Consider the following 22,052-nt stretch of genomic DNA (forward strand, 5'->3'; position numbering starts at 1 on the left):
GGGACAAAGATGAAAGAGGCCTCTGAAGACATAACTCAGCAGCTAAAGAAACAAATCCTGTTTAAATATAATTATTTTGAATTTTATATGTAACTTGAAGGTTAAGATTTCAATTGACTTCACCAAATGTTTAGTAATCTGCGGCTCTATTCAGTGCCAAAAGTAAAAATACGATAAGTCAATGAGAATCACTCTGAAGGCTTCAAGTAATGATTATTATAGAATGAAATATTTTGGCATTACACCTATTTATCATTTAGGCTAAACTATATGCCTTATTATGCTCCATTAATCATTTGTCATAGTGGGTCATGAATGAATGAATGAAGTCCTTGAAAATATGTTCATTTTAGTTTTTTGCTGTGAAATGTCCGACAGCCTGTATTTTATACAGACAGACCTAATGATATAACTTTGATCCTGACTTGTGACAGAAGATGTGATTCTAAGTTTCCTGACGTGGATAAGTGAAGAACGACAATCAGCAACTTTATGAAGGTTTATTTATGAATGACTAAAGTGATAAATAATAGTGGTTACAACTGGTCGCAAGTACCTTTGCATGATGAGTCCAAAAAAGACAAAGACTTTTCATCGTTGACGAAATGTCGAAAAATCTAGTGTTCTCATAAGAAAATGACGTCCAAAAAGAGGCATATGTACATATTTATAAACATTGCAAAGAAAAAAAAAAGAAGAGTTTTCTGTACAAGGCAACTTTTCATTGTAATGTTTTTACGTCTAACAATTATTAATAACAGCTCTTCTGTTCTAGAGGAGCTTCTGCCCCATTTTATTTTAAGAGCCATCAGGAGTTTGATCTAAATGGTGTTCATAAATCATTAAATCAAGTGAATTAAAATCATTAGTCTACAAAGTACAGAACCATACTTCTAACCATTACGTCAAAAATTAGATTGGAGAAAGGAAAAAAATGAGGAAACACCTCCTTTGCCATCTTGTGCCAAATCTCAGAGTGATGAAACTATTCAAGATAAGTGTTTGTTTTTGCCTTTTAAATTCACTCCTGTCCTCATCAAGCCCTGCCCTCTGTTTACTTCGACATTTTGATCAGATAAACTGTCGAACCTCTTTGTTGTCTTTGCTGCTGCTGAGGTGAAGGGAATTTCTCATCTTGGCAAGGACTGACCTGTGCATACCACACACGGCAAACAACAAGTTCAGCGCCAGAAAAACAAAACTGCTGTAACACAGGGACTCATCAAGGTTTTCCACCTGGTAAAGATGCTCTTAAAAGAAAGTTGTGTTTTGTCTTTATACACAGTAAACATTAGTACAACCCTGCGTGTGTTGAGTGGGGGCTGAGTCGGGTACATTAAGAGATTTAGTAACTAACACATGTCCCTTTGAAATGCATCTTTCCACTCACATTAAGTTTGAGTGGAACTTAGTGGCCCACATAGGGAGAAAATTGGTCCAGCTACCTCAGGTTATCCAGTTCTAATATGGCTCGGCTACAGTTTTCCTCTTTTTCACATCCACAGTATTAGTGCAGCAGTTCAGAGGGGTCACATGAAGGATGCACACGTCCTAGATGCTGTTATCCGTCACGCTGGAAGAGTCCGGAGAGGCTGCTGTCGGGGTGGATGGAGGATCCGTGCTCGCCGCCGGAGAGCCGTCTTTAGGCCAGTGGAGTAGACTCAGACTTTGATGCACTTCCTCCAGTTCGGCTGGCAGGGGGATCCCCAGCTCCTGGTGGAGGGACAGAGCGCCAAACCAGTCCTCAAGCTTCTGGAAAGACGGCCTGAGGGAGGAGGACAGAGTAAGAAGGGTTAGAGGTTAGAACCAGACTGACGTGGGTGAGAGTAAACACGAGGAAGGAATGTGGCATCAGAGGTATGAACTTGTGCAGGCAGGTCGAGGTGACATCTGAAAGAAGTTGTTCTTCCCCCTCTGCTCCAACGGAGCTCAAATAACTGGCAGGATAATGTGTCCCAAGGTGAACGTGAGCGAGCGACAAACACAATTATTCCCATAGATTCCTTTGAATGTTTGCTTCACAGCTGTGATTTAGCTTCGTTCCGGTTATAAATGACTTTTAATAATAAATAAAGTGTAAGCCATGAACTGTTACAATAACAGCAGGTGCTCACCGGTTGTCTGGTGTGAGGTCACAGCAGGCCACGGCCAGTGGAAAGAAAACTGGTGGACTGTCTTCAGGGAGGAACTTCTCTAAAAACTTGCCAACATGCAGGCCGAAGTCCATTGTCCTGGGGAGGCACTCGGGGTCTGCATAGACTTTCCCAATGATCTGGATCAAAAGACAGAGGGAAAAGGTAAGGCTCAATCAATTGACAGATGGACACACACTTGAGAAATATCAGGGTGAATCGACCCAAACTTTTATATCAGCCACAGTGGAGTTTACCTTATGTAATATCCTGTTCTTTTCTAAAGCACATGACTGCACTTCACATCTTTAGTTTCCTCACAGTCAAAGGTTTTGACAAGTTTTTGTTGTCATTGTCTGATAATACAGCTACGAGCAGAAGCCGTTTTGAAAACTATTTTTGGTGATTTTCTAGAAGCTCGCTTGTCCCAGGTTTTAGAGTTGTCTGCCAGAATGCACCACACAAGCACAGCTATGTAACCAAACAATCAAGGCAGATAATCTGGGTAAAACTCACCTCACACAGAACAATGCCAAAGGAGAAAATGTCCACCTTCTCATCGTAACGTTTACCTGAAATAACATCAAGTAAAAGATAAAGCAAATGCGCTTATTGAGCCACAGAATAGATTATCCTCTCTAAATCAAGTTGGTAAATAGCTTTTTTGGCAAGCGACTCACCATTTAGCATCTCTGGAGCCATCCAGTAAGGGTTTCCCACAACAGTGTACCGCTTCTTTCGGTCAATTCGCCTGAAAACCCTCTTTTTAGTTGATGTTTTTTCAGGTGTAGGCTTCACTTTTTCCTCTACTATGAGTCGGGAGAGTCCAAAGTCAGCGACGACCACAGTGTTGTCCTGTTGAAAGAAGACAGTGTTAATGGTTACTCTGAGCTCCATCTGAAGTCAAAAGCCATATAAAATATATACGTTTATATATATATCTGATAAAAAAAATAAGTCTGACCATCAACTGACTGAATGATAAAATATCAGGTTAAAATAAGTGAGATGTTTAGTTACTCATGGAAGTAGAACAAATGCTCTACAAGGTAAAGAATCATAAATATAGTAAATGCACAGATGGGTCTGTTTATCTAAAGCAATATCATCTTAAGTTTAAAGGAGACATAGCATGTTAATATTCAGGTTCATACTTTTAATAAGGTTATGACTTGAAAAGGTTCACATGGAGCTTCAGGAGCAGTGTTTTCTGTCGCGGAGTGGAGAGGAGCTCCCTATATCACAGACTTTGGCCTTTTTAACTTTGCAGACCTTTTACATACACAAAAAAAACATAACACACTAGAGGAAAGGGAAAAACTGAAAAAGCTAAATAGGTCTCATTTTAACAACTACTATTTGTTTCTATGGGTACAATTGTCTCGGTAAATCACAGGACAGTAAACAACTTTGACTCATCCTTGCCACCTCTAATTCTCACTGTACAACGTCATGTTGGGAAAGATGCAGTCACCTACCAGTTTGACCAGGCAGTTGTGAGAGTTGAGGTCTCGGTGTATAATGCTCATTGAGTGAAGGTAGGTCTGAAACAAAGGAAAAGTCACGGAGGGTAAAAATCACACGTGCACTGTAGCACATTCTAAAAATGTTTCACCATATTTTTGCATACGTGTTGATACTGAGCAGTGGTTCCTAAAGCTGTTTGTTTGTGAACCCTTAATACAAATCCATGTCCACTTAGGAACACACAAAAGGTTGCACATCTATGAGTTGTGAGCAGTTCAGTCAAAGAATGATTTTTGCTTCTCAGATTAATTCTGAGAAGCAAACTACAAACTAAAAACTAAATGAGAGAAAAAACAACATTACAAAATGTTCATTCCCTATCCCAGTAATCAACTGCTGCTCCTCAGATTAACATCAGAACCCCTTGTGGTGATCCCTGAGCTCAAAAACACAACTAAACTCATTTTGACGGCTGAAAGTAGTTTCAGTCACATCTGTGGAAGAAGCCAACTCACCATGCCAGAAGCGATACTCTTTGCAAAGCTCACCCTCTGATCCCATGGAAACGGGTCCTGTTAGTTCAGAGTAACGGGGGAAAAAACACGAAAGAAATGAATAGAAGGTTCCATTATGCATAAAATTAAATTTGTACTCTCCCACATACTTTAAATATAATTACAGATTAAAAAATAACACAAAAGAGAACACTCCCTCTACTCCGCGGGCAATGTGCTGAGCTGAACTGCTCCTAGAAATAGTCAGCAGAAAGAGGAAGGGAGCACAGCTCTTTGAATTTCACCTGGGAGCACTTTCTACAACTTTTCTCTGTCTACAACTGAGCCAGTTGACATGCCTGCCAGCTCACTCGAACGCAGAGAGCTCTCTATCAGTGCAGAGTTTACTTCAGGTCAGCCACCTCCCACACGACTCTGTGCTGCAGCCGGCTCCTCTCTCTGTGGCCACTGAAGGGTTTTTGTGCTCCAAGTGGAAGAGGAGAGGAAGAAAGAAGGGTGAATGAACTAGTTCAACTCACCGTGTCTCTGATGAAATCCTTCAGGGTGCCTCCCTCGATAAACTCCGTTATCAAATTGAGTCTCTTATCCTTGTACAGCACACCGATGAACTTCAAAACGTGGGGATGTTCGAGGCTTCGCATCACTTTGACCTGGAGATTGGTTGAGTGACAGAAAGACGTTCAAGTTTATGATTGCAAGCAGATTACCTCTGTAATCAGTTTCTACTAAAAGGTGAAATTGGATCCATGTGAAAAAGTCAGCCTCATGTTTTCTCACAAGACTGAGACATATTCCTCAAAACAGAAGGATACAACGAGGTAAGTGGAGCCTGTGGTGTGCTTTCAGTTATCTCTGTTTTGTCTGTGAAGAGGCGCTGGCCTTCTGCTACAGATTACCAACCTCCTTTAAAAACGTTTTCTGGGTCTCCTCATCGCAACGGATCAGCTCCTTCATCACCATCACCTCTCCCGTGGCTTTATGAGTCACCTGTCGGCAGAACAAAAGCATACATGTACTTAAGCAGAGAAGCCGGGGGAAAATACACGGTGAAGAAGTGACGGGAGCAGGAGGCTGACCTTGATGGCCTGTCCAAAGAAACCTTTTCCTAAGATCTCTCCATGGATCAGGTCACATGGGCGGAAGATGCGATGAGAGCAGCTGCGGGGGGATCTCAAGGATTCAGAGCGCACAATGTCTCGTGTAATGAACGGTGACTCTCTGGGAGAATTTGGCCCGGGTGACTTGCAAATGCTGTTGCTGCGCCTGGAGTAGAGAGAATATTGCGATTGAAATTTTTTTATTTTTTTATTACTGACCCATAATTTTTTTTTGGGGGGCGGCTTAGTTAGGCCTAACAAACCTCAAAGACCTCCTTTTCAGTGTGCCGTCATCGACCACATCCGTTCTTTCCAGGACTGCATCAGACGGCGAGGACAGACGCATACGAGAGGTGGCCGGGACTCCCAACCGGTCCCTGGGTGAGCCCAGTCTGAGCCGATCCAGACGCTGCCTGACCGGGTCATACTCGATCAGCAGCTGCAGCGTGTGACTGGTGCAGTGGATAAGATCGTCCACCTGCATAGACAATGAGATTTTGGGGTAGAAAGATTTTCCATGATTTTTAAATGATTAATTCCAAGGTATATATCACATTCTACCTGGAATTCTCAGTATTTTATTGTTTTTATAATTATTCTAAGTTCACTTCCTAAATTCCATATTTGTTAGTTTATCTTGGTAAAAGTAGGAGGAAGGAAAAACATGGTGCCAATTGATCAACTGAAAATAATTATACCAACTCGTGATTGTTTGTCAGTTTACATTCATGTCTCTCCAGACTCATAATATACGCCAATCAGCCACCACAGCGTTAAACCAGTCTGTAGTGAAGAATTTAATTTAAAAAAAAATGTGTTGAAAGTATTTTGAATTTATTGTTCATTCGACTTTGTTGCTATGCTTTCTCTTCTGCTGTAAATCTAATGTACAGTATCAGTGTGCAAAAAACTCAAAATGTATGTTTTCACATGCTTTGCCAATAAAGCCGATTCTGGTAAAACACAAAGTTGTAGCCACGAAACCTATTGGATTTTTTTCTGGTGAAATTTTGTCATAGTTATGTTATGTTATGTTAGTATACATTCTGTTAGGTATTATTTAGTAAGTTCTGGCCAAAACCATGTTGTGTGAGGTGAAAACTGGATAAACTTATCAGGTAAAGCAAATTAAAAAGCGTGACCTGACTGCAGTAAACGTAATGCGACTGAACTCATCCTTTGAGGTGGGATGTTGTATTGAAATACGGTATCGGGAAACCCGCAGAGGTGGGAACTGGGGAAATTAAACAATCTCAAAACAAAACAAGAATCTAGGCGGTGAACGTTGTGTAAATGTGTTGAAATGCATTTAAATTTTGCGAGGGTAAGGCTGTGGGAATGAGCCTTTGCATGCAGTCATTCCAAATACCATCCTCTCCCAGCTGAAGTATATATAAATGATGGTGGAATGTGAGGAATGTTAAAAAAGCACATGTAAGAATGTCGCTATGCAAATTGCACTCAAGGAATTGATTTGTAGTTAATAGAGACGGTAATTAGCTTCATTTAAAAGAAGTTCAGATCACATATCACTCCGTTGTTGAGCATCAGACATGTGCCGAGGTATGAACCCACCTCCACCTCCGTTAATGTCGCCACAGGAAGGCCATTAATCTCCAGGATCCTGTCTCCAACGTGGATGGCATTTCGGACCTCTGGACTAATAAGCATCCCTCTGACCCTGGAACAACACAGTACCAACACCGATATGTGAATATTAACATTGTCAAAGAAATGTACTGATTTAATGTCAGCAGATGGAGGACAACTTTTTCTGTCTACTGCGCAGCCATTGGACAAAGGCAGAAGAAAAAAAAATAGTGACTAAACACTCTTACATCAATTTAAATGATCAATAACCTCCCCTTTTCAGCACTGGCACTGGCACTGGCACGCACACACACACACACACACACACACACACACACACACACACACACACACACACACACACACACACACACACACACACACACACACACACACACACACACACACACACACACACACACACACACACACACACACACACCAGTGCTCCGCTTTTTAGCGGACCTATAATCTTACGTAAGAGCATAACTCATGCTGTCTTCACACGAGCCCGCTACAGAGATTTGCCCTCCATCATGTGCCACTCACTCTTTGACTTGAACACTCGCCGCTCCGTTGACGTCCCTCAGCACCGAGACAGAGAAGCCCCTCTTGCCGTTGGCTGCAGAAGGCATTGAGATCAGAGTCACTGTGTGGGGCAGGGAGTCTAGCACCGAGTCATGTGAACGCTTTTCCAACATGGGTGTAAGGACCACCTGCTTGTAGCACTTTCCGCTGCAAACAACAGAAGAGGGGGTGAATCATTACATGCGGGGGTTACAGTTCAAAGAACACAGAATACAAGGAGTTGGGTAAATGATGACCAACTAATCATTGCTAAGAACATTAAGGCTGAACATTGACTTGAAGAATATGTTGCTTCTATTCTTCAAATCCACCTTTGAAAAAATACACATTTCACGCACGAGGGTGAATTCGGTGATCGTGGTGTGGGGATGTGCGGGTGACTTACCAGTAGAGTTTTGATCGCTCCACTAAGGCGTAGGTGTCCCTGTCTTCAATCACCACCACGCACCTCAGGCACACAAAGCACTCTGGGTGATACTTGTGTTCTCCGGCCACCTGGAGAAACAAACAAACTATGCTAATCTTCAAAGAAGCAATGTGTTGTCGGTGCGGCCGCTCTCCCGTTGTGCTGCGCCTTGCTCTTCAGAGCCAAGTGTGTTGTGCTGCGTGTTGTACTCTGCCCTCCCTGCGTAGTGAGCGGTGACACAGCCGCAACACCTGCTTTACTCTCAGTCTGTCTGGAATCTGCCATGATGTCACCTCCCCTCTGCTCGTCTCGCTGACGTACTCACTCTCAACATTCTATCGTGTGCTTCAAGTCTCATTAACACTGCCTGCACATTACTAACCGATTTCCCTTTCCGCAATTTGTCACACTCACATGGCCGCAGGCTTTTTACTTCTATCTCTCATGTGAGATGAGATCACATGTCCGGCCTTCAGCAAACAGTTGATCTAACTGTACAAACACCTGAGCACAAAAGATGCTGCTTTCATTTTCAATAATGAAACTAAAGTTAAATAAATTAAGCCTTTTAAGAAGGAAAATCTGCAGAAAACGTGCACCCGAGTGATGTGGAGAAAACTTGCTTAAAGAGATAGTTAAGATGTTTGAGATGTTTCACAACTTTTCATAGAGTCAGAAACTAATAAATGTCTAAGAAAGGACCTTGTTATGTATTTGGTGTAGTCTGAAGTTATGTCAAACAGTAATATTACGCAACCTTTGCTTAATAGTTGTTGGTTTATAGATTTATCTAACAGAATACCATTTTTGCAGTGCGTTGACAAGAAATCACTGTATTTTCTACAACACATTGTATAACATCAACTGTTACTTCATAATGGAACTGCCAATTCAACTTCACAAGGAGAAAGCAAAATGTAGTTTTTTTCGTCATAAATTAAGTGGTTGTTCTTGTTTCCTGTGCTGTTCCAGAAGCTCTTACACTCCCATTAATAACTGGTTTGTAATGTTTTCCAGCTGTGAGCTGCTCCTTCTTTTCCTTTGTGCATCATTGAAGGAAAGTAATGTCCATGAACGGCACAAGTTGAAAAAACAAGAAATTACCGTTTAGTTATCTGCATTTTTAGTTTTACCTTTTTTTCCCCACGTCTATCACAGCTGTGTGAGACAGTGAGTCAGCGCTGAGGAGAGATAACCTGCTGTTTCAGAGAGATTGAAGTGATGTCAGTCAAATCACTGTGACACCTCGGGACTCTGTAACTCTCCGCTTTCACGCAAACAACACAACAACCAGTCACAACCTGCCGGAGGCTTCAACAGCAACACAGAGCTGCCAAAACAATACGTAGGACTCATTTTGGAGAGGCAGAAAATGTGAAGCTGGATAGCAAATTTAGATCAATTATGAGAAATGGTCATCGTACAAAGTTGCCGTGTCTCAATTCACATACTTTCAAAAAGTGCCCAGATAGTGAACTCAAAATTATGAAAAAGTATATTGTAAAACGATGGACACTCCTCACCCTGCGTAGAGGAGCGACCACTAACTTATTGTGAACCTGTTGAAATGGCGTCCAAGGGAAAAAAGCTAAACGTTATTTTAGATATATTAACATTTTAAGTTATATTATAAGTATATTAAATTTTTAAGTCCAAGTAAGCAAAAAAAAAGTCAGAAGGTATTTTGGCAGGCGACAATCGCAGTCACACATGTAACGATCCTCATTTCCGGTGACTGCACGGCTGCCATGTTTGATTTGGGATGACAGCCTGTCCTAATGCACTACACCGGTAATATACTGTGTACACAGTGTACTATGTGTGTGACTGAAGTGTCCAATCTGAGGCACAGCAAGCGTCTTAAAACACGACGACCATCTTCGGTGAATCAATAAACCAACAAAAGCTGGACAAAAACAATAGTGTCCTGGACCTGAATGACTGACAAGCAGCAACAGTTCTGCACGACCCTCCGCTGCTGATGGACCACAATGATTCTCTTTCTGGCCGAGAGGCTGCTCTGCCAATTCAGCCCTGCCAGAAACACTTGGCTTCACGGGCTGATGAAGCTGGATGCCAATACTAAATAGAGGAGTCCATTATGCCAGTTGCTCGGTGGCAAAAAGAAAAACTTCAGTCTGGCTCGAGTGACAAGTTAAGACGGGATGCTGCCACCTGAGTTTCATGTTTCAATTTGTAGATACTTAATCAAAGCTTGCTGATATTGGTACCCTTCTCTGGTGCCTTTTTTTCTCCATTTAAGATATTGTTCAAATGTGCATTACCCTCTATAACTGACTGAATCAAGTCTTAACAAGACTAAATCTGATCTGATTCATAGTCTGTGTCAGTCTGCCACTTTATTATTTAGAGTTATAGCGGTAATCTGGCCCTGCACTCGTGTTTTCATTTAGCAAATACTGTGAGGATCACAGTATGAGGGACCTGAGGGGTATTTTAAGAAGGAAACTTCAAAGACATGTTCTGGGGACCTCAGAGATCAAATATAAATGTGTTAAAAGGGGTAAAATAGTGGATCTTTAAGGCATTAACTGGTATTTCTTTCTGCGGGCACCACAACTGGCAGGTGAAGTGTGTAAACAGGAGCAGAAGCCAAGAAGTCAGTGCACTGACTCAGTAATGTCAGTTACATAGTTATATTTAGCTAAGGTTTGCAACATTAGCCACTACACTATTGGTCAGCAAAATGTATAACAAACATTCAAGTGTGTTTTAATGCCTCTTAATTAAGCTTTTAATTTAAAGAGGGTATATTGTGTTTCCTCATAGTATCGCCTTAACAACAGATACTTGATCTCTGAAAACCCATAAGTACGGATCATAATAAAAGCGGTAGACTGCGTATAACATCTACAGAGCTAACCCCACCACAATGACCCGCTCCAAAAACCACCTCACATTGGAGCGTCTTCTCCCTAGATCCTCTGTGTACTTGAGGAAGTGAGCCGTGGAGAGCTTCAGTGCAGACTGGGAACAGCCAGGGGCCTCAAACAGGGAAACTAATTCACGAGTGTGGTCTAGGGTTAAATGTGCTATGTTCGGCGGCAGCCTATGCAAAGTATCACTCGTGTAATTGCCAGAAAAACAGCGCCCCAGCCCCCCTGCCCTACAAAGCGTGGTAGTATTCATCTGGCGTGGGAGAGAATCGGGTCCACAAAGAAAACACTGACATGCTCTGTGGGTATTCTGGTATCATTTAAGTAGGGGGGAAGTTGTTGTTATATGAATCATGACAAGGCAGACACTGGAAGCTTAGGAATCACATGTAGTAATAGTGATCTAATAGTCATAATCCGGTGTTGGGATTTATTAGACTTGTGCTTTGGAAAACACTAAACAGCAAGGAGAAAAGAAAAGCACCAACAGGTCTTGACGAATATAGTCACGCTCATAGCCTGTTGGGTTGAGATGCTCATTATAAACCATGAAAACATCTTCGACAGAACAAAAAAGCCCAGACTGCTGTTTTTTTTTAGTTTGGCTCGAGGGTGGTGACAGAGCAAGAGCCATAGTTAGCGTGCCATGTTTTTATTAAAAGAGTACTTCAGCAAGTTAATATAGCACTTCCATAAAGGTGGAGGATATGAATATGAATGGTCATAATCGAAGCGGCAGAGGCCAAGACACCCTGGCTTTTAGATTTTAAAGGATAAAAAAAAAAACCTGGCTGTGACATGAACACCTTTTGCTGCCCACTCTCTACGTGGAAAATGTCCACTTCTTTGTTGTGCATGGCACACAGCCAGTGTGTAACTGTAATAAATATGAAGTCTTTCAAGTCAGAAAAGTTACTAAACAACTTTAAAAATATATATATATATATATATATATTCAAGTATTTACAATCAAATCCAGTTGCACTTCTTAGATAACCCTGACCTGGATGACCGAGAGTCTTCACAGACCTCAGATGCAGTGAGGATTAAAACATTTTTTGTTAATCCATCTAACGGTCTGATGTTTGGACTGAAAGACAGGCACTGGGCCTAGTGTGCGTGTTGCAACAGACGTACCATTGCAGGTCCAGTCATGAGCAGGGAGCAACCGTGACAGAGCTCTCCAAACTTCTCCCAGTAGTGTTTGCGACAGTACAGCTTGCCATCCTTCTCGTAGTACCAGTTAGTCAGGTGGTCGCAGCACACTGAACACCTGCAAGGACAAAAAACAGTCCAGGTCCTGATCTCACAGAACACAGTACATGAACAGAGGAGAATGAAGACGTAAGGGTTTTTCAGCAGGGGGCTTTTTAAGGCATCTTCGTGGAGATATGGTAGACACTTAAAAACATGGTGTATTACTTTCAAAGGTATATGTGGGTGATGCCTGAAATATTCTTATGAAGCACCGATTCTACTAACTAACTGTGTCAGGCACTTTACCTCCACTCTGTCTTCTACGGTTTAATATGATACACTTGCACGAAAAGCAAGACAATTATTTTCCACAAAAATCAAACTAATATTTGTAATTTCTGATTGATCTATGAGTATTTTGTATAAAATAAACAGTTTTTTGTTTTTAAAAATCAGCAAAAGTTGCCATAGTTCAACAACAACACCTTCAGATGGGACATTTTGTCTTTACAATGAAATAAATCAAAGAAAAGAAGCAAATTATAACATTTGAGAAGCCATAACAAAGTAATGTTTAGTATTGTTCTTTACTTTAATGATAAATAAATTCCCTACTGTTCTGAATTATTATTTAACTTGTTTCCACAGTACAAGACAAAAGTAAAGGGAAGCTGAGAGCCACAAAAGCAAAGAGACAGAAAGGAAACAGAGTTTGATAAGAGTAAAACATCTGTTCCAGGTGAAACTCATTCCTCACGACAGGCATCCTTTTCCAGTGACTGGTGTTACATGATAAAGGAAAGATCCTATAGATACCATGAATCACAATTAGAACTCCAAGATTGGATGAGATGGTAATATTAGCTGGGGGCATGTTCCCCGATGACAACGGCATGTACTTTTCTTTGTGCTCAACAAGGTGTAAATACCTTGTGCTTGGGAATTGCTGGGTCGTCTATGTGTGCAGAGTTACAGAGTCAGAAAGCAGGGGGCACATCGTGTCCTTCCACTTTTGAGAAAGGAGAATCTTCGGTGCCTTTGCAGAGGGTGGACTCAAAGGATCATTTAGTCATTAGCCTCTGCACAACGAATACTTCCCTATAATCTCTACAGGCGAAGTCCTTGGTCCTCATCTGGTTGTTTATTGGGGCGGTTTGTACTTGTTACTCTAACTTCTCACTGTGCATTTTCCTCTCTGGCCCGCTGCAAATAATAAGGCTTCCCATTAGCCTTGTGGTCAAATGTGCAAACCAAATAACTTAACATCCTAGGAGCCTGAACCCAGTTGTATCCTTTGTTTTTTCGCTCATAAATTTCTCTTCTGTCAACTGTCTAATTAGGATGATTCTCAACATTCTTCATTAAGATTCTGCAAAAATAACACGTCAACATAAATAAATTCATTTCCAATAATACCACTCCGACAGCTGACTGATCCAAGCTGTCACCTGAGAAGATACTTGGCAAATTAAAGCAACTGGTGTGGCTGCAACTTCAGGACAAAATGTTCAGAGTGAGGAATGCTGAAGTTGCCAGCAGACTGGGAAGCACCTGCAGGCTGTGAGTTTTCCTCAAACAAGCTGCACTGGTTATGCAAAATACTGGCATCAGGTTGGACGGCCAGAATAAAAACAAGGATGAGCCACTCTGTCAAAGATTAGGTTACTCAAATGTCTGCAGCCCAGATTTTTTTTAAGCTATTGCTGCAAATGTTGCAACTGTCCCTCTCTCTGTCTTTTCACCTGGGTTTCAAAGTAGACTTGAGATTCAGGCTACAAAATGCAACAAACACGACAGACTGTGAGAGTTCTCCTGACGCTTTTGCCCTTTGGAAAATATTGAGAATAGCATATTGACCTCTTACAGAACCAGTATGCATGATAGAATGACAAGTCAGACATATTACTTTGAGAGGAAATCTCATTTTAATGTTTTTTTTAATCTTTTGGTGCTGAGCCTCGTGCATCACATTGCTCTCAGACCTGCAGGTATAGTTGATCTAGGCTTATTGACTTTGGCAAAGTTTCCAGATATTTCAAAGTTTTCTGGCGTTACTTAAGAAGGAGTCGTCTTATAGAGAGAAGACCACATGTCTGTGTCTTTTGAAGAGAGGAGAGAAAAGTGTGTGTGGAGGGGGGGGGGGGTCCACTAGCTCTGAGCCTGAGGGATTGTTTCAGTCTTTAACATCAAGTGGCAACTGTGATTAAAAGTCACGCTGGGGTAAAGGGTTTGCATGAATAATGGAAGTCGACTGCTGCGGCTGTGGCCACAGCTACACTGAAGGCCACATTTGATCAAATGTTTGTGTGAACAATGTAACACAGTCTGGATGCAGAATTACACAAATTTAGGCTTGTGAAAGATTTGAATAGGGCCCTAGACATTTAAAACATTTGTAAAGCTTGGTGAAATTCTAATTTCTAGTAAAGCTCAACCAATAAATTGTTCTTGGGTATTATTTTAGCACAGATTTTGGCTTATATGCAAGTCGCCAAGTGCTTATAAGCAAGCACTGACAACTGTGGAGAGAAAAACTCCCTTTTAACAGGAAGAAATCTCTGGTAGAACCGGACTCATTTGTGGGCGGAACATCTGTCTCAACCGGTTGGGGTGAGGAGAAAAATGGGGGAGAGAGGAGAGGTGGGCAGAAAGAGGACGAGAGGAGAGAAAGGACGAGAGAATTGAGAGAGAAGAGCTGTAAAACCGCTGATTTAATCTCTACCAGACTGATACTTATAATTAAAAAAACAATACTGACACTTATAGATGCCATTATGTTGTTGTTGTTATTATTATTAATAATAATAATAATAATAATAATAATAATGATGGATTTGGGTCCTATGTGGGCACACATAATAACTATCTTGATAATACGTCCTTAAAGTAAGAGTGAAATATTGCGCAACTGACCTGATAATACCAGGGTTTTGTTGCTCAATGGCACAATCACTTTCCACTGCCTGACGATAGCAATGCACCAACAATGCACCTGACATACACCTCATCTTAAGACCATGGCGCCGTGGCCGCTCAGAGACGTGCAAAAGTATACCTGCTATTTAAACAACGAGGTTGCTGGACAGGAAATGACAACAGTGTCAGTCTGAAAGTAGCAAAGACACTTGTCTTGCATTTGGAGCTGATCCACGCTGGGTGTAGGATCAGGGTCAGTGTGTTCAATTTAGAAATTATTTTTTAAATTGTCAAAGATCTCACTCCATTAATACAGTATCCTTTGGTAAAAAAAAATCTTTAATATACAGATTAAAAATAAGGGATCCTGAAAACAAACATTGAATTAAGTAGTGCATTTATGTAAAAAAAAAAATTATAAGATTTGTCAACTTTTAATTATTGTTGTATCGGCATCAGCTTAAAAAAATCCAGCATTAGTCAATCGACGGCATACAACAGCACTTGCTCAGTGTCAGTATTGGTTTTGCCTGGTAAAATCAGTGCACCCATTTGGTCCAATCAGAGAAAGGATAAAAACGCCCAAGGAAGAGAAAGAATTGTGAAAAATGCAGTATTTCATCTGATTTATATATGACATTTCAGAATAGGTGTGGCATGAAAAACAAAAAACTTCCACCTTGTGCGTCTTGTTCTGAACAAAAAGCATTCCGAGACAAAACCGTCTGATAAACTATAATTAATGTCCATTATGTCCCTGTAATATATCAAGATAAAGTGATGCAGCGCTGCTTATAAAAACACCTGACTTCCTTCTATGCGCACTGTTGAATGGGGGGCGGGCATGCTCAACTCAGGTGGTTCTTCAATGAACAATACAATGGTCCTGCCTGCACAAACACTACAAAGTAAACATTACTCATTCCCCTTAATCCACATTCCTTCTGAAGTGTTTTTTCTTCTGTCGGAGTATGAAGGAGAGATAGTTCGTAGTGCCGCGTTTCACTTTCAGTGAGACCTTATCTCAGGGTGTTTGACTGTTGTGTTCCCAGAGTAATATATACATTCGAGAAGAAGGAACAAAAGATATTCATCTGTTATCAAAATGTTTAAATATGGTCTGAAGCACACAGGCCGTAATAGGTGGAGTAAGCAATAAAAGAACATCAAGTCTCTGAATGGGTATTTAGCAGTTTTATAATATTTTCAGCTGCAACCCCCTCACTGAACTAGACTGGAAAATAAAAAAGACAGTGGTCACAGGTTTATGTGAATATAATAAAAAAATATAATAGTATCAAATACCACCCGATCCTGTATTGTGGAAACAAATATGAAATATGATACTCTTTTTGTGGCTTAGTACGACAATGATATCTGCAGCTATACACATAAAGTGAAGTGTGAGATTTGAAATATCTAACTTTGTTGGGGGAGAGAAAAAAAACAAGAACTTGCAGTGAGCGTCTCACACAGCGGGCTCACACCTCTGAATCGCTGTCTAGGAATGCAGAACGCAGCAGAGTCGAACGTGCTGTTACCTATAGGACTCAATAACACTGCCAGGTTTACTGGAACAAGAGTGACCTCAGCTCGGAAGAATGCTGCACAAGGTGGAGGTACATGGAGGGCAGAGTGGCAGCGTGTGGACAATAGACAAGAGGAACTCCTCTGGGGGTATTGGAATAACAAGGACATTTTATTTTTACTGTGTCTTTCTTTTAAACACTCAGAAATTAAGATCTTTAAGTAAAATAATTGACTTGCAAAGATATGTAGGCAGTGGTTAGAGTGCCACATTGCTACAAATATAGAAATAAAAAGTTTGACAAGTTTGAATCCAGAGGTCAAACCCTGCAGTCCATTTAGCTAAGATGCCACACACACATGCAAAACATCTAATATGTGCAAGATTAGAGTAGTTGAACATGTTTCAGACAAAGGTGCAGCTATGAAACCAAAATGTGAAGGCGTAAACAAGTACAAAGGAAGGTAGACACCTTGCCTCTGAGATTATTCGAGCAGCTGCATGTGTCATTAGAGAGGCGGTGTTAGGAAAGAGCGCAAACCTAGGCTATGTAAGGACATTGCTACTGGCTCTCGGTTCAAAAATGTTGATCGTGTTTCCCAAAACCACCCAGATGATGATTGGTTTTGTCCACACACCAAAGATATTTAGTTCACTGTCATAGAGGAGCAAAGAAAACAAGAAAATATTCACATTTAAGAATATGAAATCAGAGAATTAAAAAAAATAATCATAGAAACTACCTGAACCCTAACCGATTAATCGATTTTCAAAATAGTTGCTGATTAATTTAGCAGTCGATTACTACTATTGTTGCAGCTCACACGTGAGTTATGACCAGCAACAGTTTGACCAAGACATTTTTCAAAAATCAGTGCATGTCAGTGCTGACCACAGGGGAAGCCTCCCAGGTGTTACATCATGTTGGCAATGCGGCCACAGGTTCACTGGCCCGCACAGAGACCTCTCACCGCGGGCCATTGAACCTCAGAGACCCCGGGGCTCACATCAGCTCCACTGGGCCAATCGATGGGCCTCAAGGCAGGGGGACAAAGTCCTGCGGGGTGGCAGGAGCATTCCAATGACCAATCTATCCTCAGGAACCCATAGACCTGTCAGCTGGGACGGGACAGGAACAACATCCTACACGGTGCAGACGGAGCAGGGAGCCTCCCACACAATGAGGGCCATGTTTAGGCTACAAGGCAGAAGCTTCTGGGCCGTTTGTAAATACAGCCAACGGCAGAAAAACAATTGTACCCATGTGAACGCAAAGTGGTCGCCCTCTCCGTCCCCCCATCCGACTCCCAGCGATCGAGCCGAGCGGACACTTACTGGAAGCAGGCGTTGTGCCACAGGTCCTGGAGCACTTTCATGTGAAACGAGTCTTGGATTGTTCCTCCGCAGCCCACACAGTAACACGTATCTGTACCTGCAAGAACAGCAGAGAGAGACAAAAGAGCTCACTTAAACCCCGCAGGAGCAGCGCGGCCTGACGCCCGGCTCGCACGGTGCAGCCGGCCGAGCGGGGTGAGTCGAGGGACGGCGAGTAGACGACGACACGTCGGTCGAGCGACCTGGACCAGAGGAGCCGACTTCCAACTGTAAACACTGCACCGACCGCGACGTTTAGCTTCAGCACCGACACGACGGAACAGTGTGTGTGTGTGTGTGTGTGTGTCAGGTGGTGCCTCACCTTCTGGTCCCTCCATCTACTTTCTGTGTGTGGCGTCGATTTTTCAGACACTTTCACAAACTGCTCATAGTTGAAGCAGGAGAGCCGCGACGAAGCTTCGCTCCTCTCCGTTGTCCCGCGAACACTCTCACGCTCCCGACTCGGACTGCGACCGGGGCGGGGGGGTGGAACAGTTCACACTAATCACTACAAACCTCCACAGAAGCTGAACAACCCGAAGTCGTCTCTCAGGAGCGGAGGCGCTATGCGACTCTCGCCTCTGGCAGGCGAAGTGACGTAATGCGCTCTCCACATTCCTGTACGGAGAGCGGAAGGGCTCAGAGCGGCACCTGGAAACAGGAGAGGGGCGACGCTTGCGCCGCAAACTGACGGGGAATAACAACAGTGCCACCTACTGTCGAAATGGCCGCACTGCACACACACATAGAGCCAACGACATGCAATTTAATAACACACACGTGCTTATTGAACTTCTCCAATACATATCAAAAAGATTTGCATCTCTGTTTTGTAATATTGTGCCGTTAAATAATAAGTTGTTAATGATTATAATAAGGATTATCTCTTTCCCCCCCCTCATTCCATTATAAAGAGTTGCTGATTCGAATGTATGTCATGATCCGCAAGGAACTATTAAGTTATAGTGGACTCTATAGTTGTTTATTTTATTATTCCCCTTGTTGTACTTTTCCTTGTGTATTGGTTGTTAATGTTTCCTGTTTTATTTTGTCCCTTTCCTTGTGTTGCTTCACTTTCTTGCCATGTCTTGTTCCTGGTCTCTTAGCTTTGCCCGTGTCTCCTGCCCCTGTGTTTGTCTGCACCTGTTCCTGATGTGTCCCCCCTGTGTTCAATTTGCCCCGCCCACCTTGTGTCTATTCAGTCTCTGTGCTTCCCTGTTTGTCTGTTATCCCCCCCCAAGTCTTTGATTCCTCTGTTATTTCCCCCCCCCCCAGTCAGTACCTGTGGTGTTGTTCCTGATACTGTCTGCTGTGCCTTGGTTCTCTGGTTTGTTTTATATTTCGTTCTCTAGTGATTGATTTTGTTATTTCTTCTTCCTGAGGAAGCTGAGATCCTTACATTTTTTGTAGCAGGATGTTGGAGATGATCTATCAGTCTGTTGTTGCCAGTGTACTGTTCTTCACTGTGGTCTGCTGGGGTAGCAGCATCGGAGCCAGCGACACCAACAAATTGAACAAACTGATCAAGAAAGCTGGCTCCGTAATAGGCTGCAAGATGGACGCGTTTGAAGCTGTGGTGGAGAGGAGGACTATGAACAAACTGCAATCCATCATGGATAACCCGGACCATCCTCTCCACCTCACAGTGGACAGACAGCGGAGCTCCTTCTCCAATAGGATGATTCAGCTTCACTGTCACAAGGACCGTTACAGGAAATCATTCCTGCCACAAGCTATAAAACTATACAACACCTCACCTCTGGCCAGGGCCGGAGTGGGGCCACTTTTCAGCCCGGGAGTTTCAGGCCCGAGACCGGCCCACTTTTTCTATGGTGTGGTGGAAATTGAATACATGAAGCAACAGTTCAGCTCTTACTACCGTGTAGTTTTTATTTATAATATGTTCTAACAATTCTAACAAGCATCAGCACTATCTCTGTGGATCTTACTTTTCTCATGCTCCTCTCTCCACTGATGAACATGTTTTCATACCTCCCTCTATGAAAGGACTATCACTTGCTGCAGGTGCAAATGCCAAACACACACAACAATACAGTGACAGTTTTATCACTGTATGTCAGCCACCTGCGGTTGGTGCCATGCTTGCTGTGAAAAACTTTAGCTAGCAGAGGATGTTTTGTGGGTTGCTGAGGATGGTAATGGAAAACGTATTTGAATCCTGTGGTTGAGGATGAGCAAAATAATCAAAATGACGGTTCTCCTCGTCTACACTAGCATCGGTCTGTACCTCTGGGATCTTCTGCTGGGATCTTCTGCTGGGATCTTCTGCTGGGCTTCTGTTGTCTCACTGGATACTGTCTCTTTATCTCCTCTCTCAGCATCGGAATCCCCTGTATTGCATGGCATTAAAAAAGCAGAAGGGCAAAGACACTGATGTCATGACCGCAGATAGGAACTCTTGATTAAACAACTTGAACCTATTATTTATTCAGTCATTTTACTGTAATGCATTAATGCGGCACAATTTATTCTGTCTAGCGTAACTCTAAATCTATAGCCTAATGTTAAAACCATTCTGAATATCTGGACATCATATAGAATCTCTCACCTCTCCTGCTCTGTGTTATCTAATCTTACATGAAATAACTTAAATTTATATTGTTTGCTCTGTTATCCTCTCTACCTGCCCCCTTTGCAGTCATGGCCTCTGGCTCCTCTTCCTCATCTTCAGCAGGGAACTGGCTTATCTGTTGCTCAGAGGCTACAAGAACAATCATGAAAAGGTCATTTTACTGTGTACACAGATCAAGCTTGAGGTTTTTTTTTTATCAATATTCGCATAATATTAGCAAATTCTGTGATTCACTGTGGGCGATACAAATAGGCTAATATTTAAGCCTAATAATTACACTGCTAATCATTAGGCCTATATCTCTCTTTACCAGCTGCCACTTGGGTCTGTCCTCTCCAAAACATGTGTGACTTTGGTATTATCTATCTATCTAAAATATTTTTTAAACGTTTTTTTCAGAGAGTGGGCGTATCCACCCGGTCCAAGATTTGTCCAATAAGTGGCCGCAGGTGACTTATGAAACAACAGCTCCTTTGTAATATAACATGATCAGATTTACTGCTTAACTGCAACACAGGATCCAACTGCTTTCATACAGTCTATGGTTGTAAGTCCTGGCTAAAGTCCCCCCTCTTCTGCAATGGGGGATGACGCTTTTTATCAAAATAAAAGCCGAATGCTGCGTTCACGATGCAAAAAGGGGGTGTAACGTTAAGGCGACACATTTTGGTCGGTGCATTTTATCTGGTTCTCGCAGTATCACATTTGACGGGGTGGGGGACGTTTTTTGCTCTGCACTATCAACACTCGGCACCCTTTGTGGCAGGAGACACTTTCAACAGTAAGATGGCTCCTTCAGACTCGTGGTAAAGATGTACCACCAAAATGGGCTAATAGCAAGCATGGATCATAAAGCAGGTCTAATATACAACTGCCAGATGCCCCATGTCCAACCGGTTGAGTTTGATGAGCTGCAAATGTCAATTGAGGCAGATCATTGAATTGTCTGATCTTGTTTAGTGATAAAATAGGGTTAACACTTAAATTCAGTTAAATTCAACTGCCAGTTTCAAGATAAAAGAAAGGAAGGACTGCATAGGCATACCTAAACTCGGTCTGTGCTGTAGGCGACAGTGTGATTCTTATGAAGTGCAAGTATAAATATAACACTATAAGACACCGCATTTCCTTTAGCCCTATGATTCGACCAGACTCTAGCGACGTGGACACTAAAACGACTGGCTGGGATCTTACAATAAGCCTAGTTCATTTATGACAAATAAATAAACAGATGGAGGTTAACGTTTGCAGTTCTTTTTGGACTTTAGCCTCAATTAACCACTGTAGGTATAACCTACTCTAAGTGTGGGCAGAGGAAACGAACACTGAGCATAAAGGAATTTGGTGCTTTTATTTTGAAGACCTACTCTGACGCTGAAGTGTGGTTTCCACGGACTCTGTTCGCGCGGTTGATGGATGGTTGTGTACTGATTTACAGTAAGTCGCATCAGGACTTACAACCATAGACTGTATGAAAGCAGTTTGATCCTGTGTTGCAGTTAAGCAGTAGATCTGATCATGTTATATTACAAAGGAGCTGTTGTTTCATAAGTCACCTGCGGCCACTTATTGGACAAATCTTGGACCGGGTGGATACGCCCACTCTCTGAAAAAAACGTTTAAAAAATATTTTAGATACATAGATAATACCTTACTTTTGGCGCTGCCAAATGTGCCAAAGTCACACATGTTTTGGAGAGGACAGACCCAAGTGGCAGCTGGTATAGAGAGATATAGGCCTAATGATTAGCA

The 22,052-nt window shown here is 42.2% G+C and overlaps 1 protein-coding gene across 1 annotated transcript; it reads right to left on the reverse strand.

The window, feature by feature from the left end:
• Positions 1-486: 486 nt before the first annotated feature.
• Positions 487-18,316, reverse strand: limk2 (LIM domain kinase 2). The gene is made up of 16 exons (XM_035638921.2): positions 18,030-18,316; positions 17,669-17,765; positions 11,830-11,965; positions 7,775-7,884; positions 7,351-7,536; positions 6,787-6,892; positions 5,475-5,689; positions 5,191-5,377; positions 5,015-5,101; positions 4,633-4,764; positions 4,115-4,171; positions 3,611-3,676; positions 2,813-2,987; positions 2,649-2,704; positions 2,115-2,272; positions 487-1,765 (listed from the first exon to the last, which is right to left on the reverse strand). The coding sequence occupies exons 1-16, from the start codon at positions 18,043-18,045 to the stop codon at positions 1,552-1,554; spliced, it is 1,998 nt and encodes a 665-aa protein (XP_035494814.2). The 5' UTR covers positions 18,046-18,316; the 3' UTR covers positions 487-1,551.
• Positions 18,317-22,052: the final 3,736 nt, after the last annotated feature.

The sequence above is a fragment of the Scophthalmus maximus genome, chromosome 19, assembly GCF_022379125.1.
Source record: "Scophthalmus maximus strain ysfricsl-2021 chromosome 19, ASM2237912v1, whole genome shotgun sequence".
NCBI classification, from domain to species: domain Eukaryota; kingdom Metazoa; phylum Chordata; class Actinopteri; order Pleuronectiformes; family Scophthalmidae; genus Scophthalmus; species Scophthalmus maximus.